Source organism: Eurypyga helias, unplaced genomic scaffold (genome assembly GCF_000690775.1).
Source record: "Eurypyga helias isolate BGI_N326 unplaced genomic scaffold, ASM69077v1 scaffold2944, whole genome shotgun sequence".
Lineage (NCBI taxonomy): Eukaryota > Metazoa > Chordata > Aves > Eurypygiformes > Eurypygidae > Eurypyga > Eurypyga helias.
Window position 1 is genome coordinate 45,697 of NW_010248039.1, and position 6,216 is coordinate 51,912.

The 6,216-nt window shown below is 43.5% G+C and overlaps 1 protein-coding gene across 1 annotated transcript in view; it reads right to left on the reverse strand.

The window, feature by feature from the left end:
* The window catches only part of KIAA0226L (KIAA0226-like ortholog), a 21,682-nt gene that overhangs the window by 13,251 nt on the left and 2,215 nt on the right, over positions 1 to 6,216 (reverse strand). Inside the window, exons 2-3 of the mRNA XM_010150913.1 lie at positions 6,030 to 6,138; positions 3,095 to 3,736 (exon numbers count right to left, since the gene is read on the reverse strand). Coding sequence (XP_010149215.1) covers positions 3,095 to 3,736; positions 6,030 to 6,138 — 751 coding nt within the window. The remainder of the gene's footprint in view (positions 1 to 3,094; positions 3,737 to 6,029; positions 6,139 to 6,216) is intronic.

The following is a 6,216-nucleotide window of genomic DNA, read 5'->3' on the forward strand; positions in this document are numbered from 1 at the left end:
TAGATGGTCTTTAAGGTCCCTTCCAACCCAAACCATTCTATGAATACAAGAATAATCTATGATTTTTTTTTTTTTTCCCAAATAAAGGGCACTGACTGTCAGGCCTAATTTAGATTCTTTATATTGCTTTATCTATAGAAACCTTGCTACACTGCACTGAGCTTGTTGACATCTGGCTGGAAAGTCAGTATTGTGCTCGAGCATAGCAAGACAGCCATCATGTTTGTGTAGAAAATTATTAATACCCCCAATTATATACACCATGGAGGAAAAAATGGAAAGGCTAGCAATCTGACATTTCAAAACAATTTTAATGACTTTGCTGCAGTGATCACCTAATTAGGTTGTTTACATGCTTATTTGATGATTCAACTTACTGGATTAGCAGTTTGCTGGGAGTACAGGTAAGTGCTAAAGGTTCTACAACTTGACAAAAGACTACATTCTCATCAGTTAAGATGATTATTACTCTCCAAAGTAAAAATAGTTAGCAGAAATAAGGAAATTGAAAAAAATATTTTTTCTTTAAAATATAAGATGCAAGTCATCTTAAACATAATTTTGAAACCTAATGGGAGGTCTCTCTCTCTTGTTTACCTCTTGCATCCCACTTGCATCTTTCAGTGAAAAAGAATGAAAACTGGGAAGGAACACAGAGAAGGAGACCAAGACATTCAGCAATGGTATGCAACTCTGGGTCTGATGCAGAAAATAACCTCGTTACCCTTCTGTTCCTGAGCCCTGTTGACTCGTAGCTGCTGAGGCTGGGGAAAGAGCTCTCAAGAGCCGCAGAAGGAAGTGACCTTGATGTACACCAAGAGGTTAAAAGCAAGAACCCTGTCAAGTGACAAGCCAGTGACACACCAGCCACAACAAAGCCCCCAGAAAATGCCAAATTCAGTCACAGGTTCTTCATTAACAACGAGAAAGCATTTTCAGGAGGTTGCATGAGGCCATTGGAGAATGGCCCTTAAAAGTATGAGCAAATTCTAACAGGAGTCTCCAAGGACCATCAGAAAATCCTACTGGAAAAAAAATAGTTAAATCCCGCTGAAAAAATTTGTTTATTCCCATTTAAGTCATCTTATGTCACTTTCTTACATCTTGTGCATCCCTCACCTATTCTCCTGCAAGAAACAGAAGTGAGAAACCACCATCTCTGAGACAACAGTGGAAAGTAAGTCCAGTCAGGAGAAGCTCTTGTGTAATTGCTACCTTCAAATTAAGTGGTTTATTTCTTCTTGTTCATTTTGTCGTTTGCTTTCCCCATTTTCATGGTCCTGCCTATGGCAGGGGAAAATAAAACCTTGCACCCCCAGCTCTGGGCCACCCAGCAGTGAGTTACGTGGATGGAAGTAACAAGGAACGATGAAATGCAGAAATTTTCACTTCATACAGAGCAGGGACCAAAGTCTGATGCAGACAGAGCCCACCTCACTGGGAAGCATGAGACAGGATCCTGGCTCCCATGAGGAATAGTTAATAAAACCAGGGACGCTACTTCTACACTCACCTGGCTGCCTGTTTGCTTTCTGGAGAGCCAGCAGAATTACTGACCCAACGTGAGCTTGTGACACGTCCTACTCGTCACACACCAGTTATTTGTTCTTACACACGTGCTTTGCGGTCCCCGCTGACACCGAGAGCCCGGGACGTGTTTTCCATAGCTGGCTACACAAACCTGCGTGACTGGCTCCAACTGGCTCCAACCGTCGTTGGGTGTGGTTTCCTGGGCACCTCCCCAGCAAGCACCGGGCAAACAACACACCCAGCAGAAGGAAGCAACCATAATCGTCGCCATAGTAACTGCTGACAACATCCTATCCCAGGTGACCCAAATTATTACTGTTAAAAAGCTCTCAGTCCTCCAACAGCACGTGCCTATTTGAGATCTCGCTGTCAAACTGGAGGAGCTCTGGGTGAATAGGTAGGGAGTACCAGAGCTTGGAAGTGGAGCATCACTGCTATTAACCAAACAGAGAAAAATACCCCAGACTTCGACGTTTTATTTATAATACAAAAGCAGGCTGAGTGCTCCCATTCACCTTCATTTCCACTAGAAAAATCAGGTCTCAGTGGCGCTGTCTTTATAGGGTTCAGTATCGAGCTGGAATAAGCCCTTAGATACCGATAACAGTCTGTATAAATAAAATAAAAATGTATAAACTTGCTGTAGCTAAGGCTGTTTGTATCAATGTTGGGTACTGAACACGATGGGATTCTGCCATCCCAGCCAAAGAGCATGGACCTGGCCCCGGAAAGACTCACAAGGAAGCACACCCAGCCCTGAGGACAAGCCAGCCACCCCATCAGCCAACTTGGGGCACTGTGCTGAATGTCCTGATGGAACAGGTACTTGTCTACAGGCCTGTGCTGCCCTGAGCCCCTGGCACTGCAGGGACAGGAGGAACCGTTTGCTGGCAGCTCTCAGTCTGCATCTGTCTGCGGACAACACACTGGATATCCCTATGGCTGGAAACCGGTGAGGGTAAAAATATCCTGATACTTGCATTGCAAGGGTCTACACTTCTCTGAGACGGCAGATGCACTTGAAAAGGGGAAGAAGAAAAATAGGACAGCTCTGGCACAAGCAGGTTTAGTAGTAACAAGAACGGATTGTAGCGCCCTGCCTCCAAAAGACTCCTTTCTCTCCTCTGGCTCACAAATACAAGATGTTCCAGGGAGACTGCACAGCCCCACGAATCACTACCTAACACCCAGATCCACGCTATTTGCTTTCAGAAGAAGGGTAGTGGTGAAGACCAAATGTCAGAGGTGCCATCCAGTAGATGTCCTACATTGACCACAGCTCAACAATTTTCACATTTTACCAAAGGGTGCGTATTACAGAAGCATTTCTGCACCACGAGACAGAAGACCACCACAAGCCAGACCATCTCCAGTTTCATTAAGTCCAACCCCCCGGATGTCCTTAATTTTGAAGCTCTCTCTCTCTCTCCCACCTTCCCCTATTTTGAACTACAGCGCTTGCCTAGTCATTCATAATCACCACAAGCGAGGGCCATATCAACTTAAATCACAGTGACGTTTCCTAGCACAGAGATCTTAAACAAAAAGGGACCTGTAAAGTTACCTGTTCTACTGAACGGCTCTGATGGGGAAAGTCCACTGGGAGAATCGTCACTGTTGCTGATGGGCGCAGGCTCCAAGACATCGGGGTATTTCAACAGATCTGCTGGCTTACCAGCGGTTGAATCAGGAAAAAGCCTTGTGAAAGTCAAGTCTCGTTCGGGGGAGGTATAACGTTCTTTTCCAGAATGCGTAACAGCCGATGTGACAGTGCCTCCTGTTAACGTCACCTGCGTAAAGCAGTCCCGCTTCGGGGGGTACGTGTCCGAAAGAGTGAAACCATTCAAGGAAGAAGCAGCAGGATCGTACGTATCCAGCGAAGGTTTAGAGGTATTGCAGCTTGTGTTGTCCCAGCACGCCCGGTGTCTCATAAACCGAATGTCTGTCTGCGTACAGGCAGCGTTGGGTTGTGCAGAATCACTGTCACTGTCGTCACGGCTATCCCCAGTGCTGCTTTCTTCCCACAGTTCCACGTCACTGTCCAGATGCTCAGCTCCCTGCATTGCGTTCTGCTCCAGCACCAAAGAGGGCTTCAAACCAGATGCATTTAAAACAGACATGAGAATGTCTTTGATAGCTTCAGCACTGTCTGGGTATGATCCAAAGTTTCCAGCATGTCCAATCACTGCTGGCCTTGAGTATTCATCTGTTCAGGAAAGGGAAAAAACGAGGTTGGGAAATGACCCTAAAAAAGGTTGGCTTACAACACGAATAAAATACATGCTATTTTTTACACAGGTGAGAAGACCGGAAAGAACTGAAATCATGCACTACACTCTGCCGTCTCTTCCTGCAAGAAAGCTCTTGCTTTCTGAAGTCAGGAAGCAATTATCTCATTGGTAAGGCTAGGTAATAAACCAACAGTAAAGTATGCTGCTGCTAGCCAAGCACAATTAGTTAAGACTTTAATGGTGACTGAATGTCAGTGTGTTCGAAAACATCATTGTTCTACAAAACTGGCCAAGGTACAGTTACCGGTACAGGTCCTATTGCCAGTAAAAGAGAAGGTGACATTATAGCAAGACACAGAGAACATCAATACGTCAGGAAGAAAAAAAACGACACGCTTAGGAATAAAAGGTCACATGCTTGCGTGTTTTTCAGTCAGACACTCCTCCTCACGTGGAAAAGGCTAAAGTAACCTCCAGTCTATCATTCATCAGGGTGGCAACATTTACGTGAACCCATAAAGAAAATGAGCTCTGTCAGAGGGAGTTAATTATGCCGACGAAGGAATCTAAAGTTCTGCCTGCCAAGGTCCTACCTGATCTACTGCAAACCTGCAAGAAAATAGAAAACCTGCTTTTAATGGCAAACGTGGCAACATTAGTGTGATGTAGAAGTGCACATTGCAACTAATAGCTATTCAGGAATAAATTGAAACCCTGTACCTTGAACAATAAACCTCACAGGAACTGCCATCACCCAAGCAATGGAGAGATTAGACACAAGGTCTATGTTCAGGAAGAAACTATTGACCACCTCACAACAAAGTTAACAATCCTGTCCTTTAGGAAAGATAAGTCAGTTGTAAAATTCTAAGAATAGATACAATCAAGAAGATTCATTTCCAGGACAAAGACCCCTTAAGACCACAAGGAATGTTTAACACTACCCGTGAAAAAAGCAGCAAGTCTTGCAAACCTCAGACTTTGCCCCGAGGTTGCTCTCCTTGGACATACCTCAATGGAAAACAGTAAACCTCTCCACGAGTCACTGACCTGGAAGCCAGCATGCGCTCAAGCTGCATAATAATCAGAAATTTCACTAATAAAGGGATCAAAACCAAAACAAAAGAGAAAGCTTTCTCATTAAGAGAAAGCTGAAAATTATTCAGAACATCACGTATAAGTTGTACTGCAAGAGCTGCTAGCAATGCTGTCCTCACAAAGTCAGGTCAAAATGAGCTGAAGATTTATTAGTGATTGGTACCAACCACCTGTCACTGATCAGGATAAAGCTCTTGCAGAAACAGCAGCAAAACCACACATTTTACTGGCTCCACTTGCAAAGAAATACCTTGCTAATGTAGCCAGCCATGGCAGTTTAAGGGCAGGAATGGGAAAATTAAAGCTAGCAGACTTTGAAATAAGAGCATTTTGATCTTTTCAGGAAAAGAAAGCAGTTTTGGTAACGCTCAGAAGTTTCAATTGCATGGGAGTATCTTAACCTGGGCTGAAAACATCATCTTTTCTGTGCAAGACAAAACATTTAGTCTTACTGTCTTCAGCACTTCTGCTCTGCTCTCATATTGCGAAGCCCATCATAACTACCTTTCCATCCCCTCTCATCCTTTGCCATCTCCACTTCTCGAGCATCACAGAGGATCTCTAGCACTAATCATATAAGCATGCTGATTTACTTTACTAAATACTTGTTCTCAGTGGTTTTTTGAGAAAAAAAGAACAAGTCTTAAAAAATTAACTCATACTTCTGTGCTGCCAAGCCTAATAAAAATCCCAACTACCAGACCCCTACATTTTAAACTACTACCAGAAACAGGTTAGTTCAAATTAAAATGAACGAACAAGCAAAAACCCCAGGAAAAATCTCTAATTCAGTTTTGCAACTGATACTCATGTGAGTAATTATGGTAATCTGTGGTAATCTGTTAAAATCTGGGAAACTATTTCTTGGATGAAAAACTAGTTAACCTGCAAAGAATCATTTGAAGTGTGCAAGTTTAACTCTTGAGCACTCAAAATACCAGCATGACTACAATGGCCAAACTACCATTTGAAAGGGACAAGAACTTAAAAAAACATACTTTCAAATTATATAAACTTTGGTGTTGTCCCATCTCCAAAGCCAAAAAGTAATGCTTCCTTTCCAGACTGTACTTGTTTAGTCCATGCCAGCATCAACAGCTTTTGGTAGCACTACAAACACCAGCAAAGGTCCCCAGATGGATGCATTTTAGAACAAATCTGAGAACATACCTGAGAGAACAGAGATTTGAGGTGTTGGAGCAAGGCAGCTAATCCTCCCTGAGGGATTTGAAGAATACGCCGACTCGGTGAAAGCCACCTTCAGGCTTTCGTGGTGTAACTAGAACAAGAACACACAGGCAGACAATTTGGTTATAACACAACAGTACTGTGGTAATGATAACCCCAGTCTCACAGC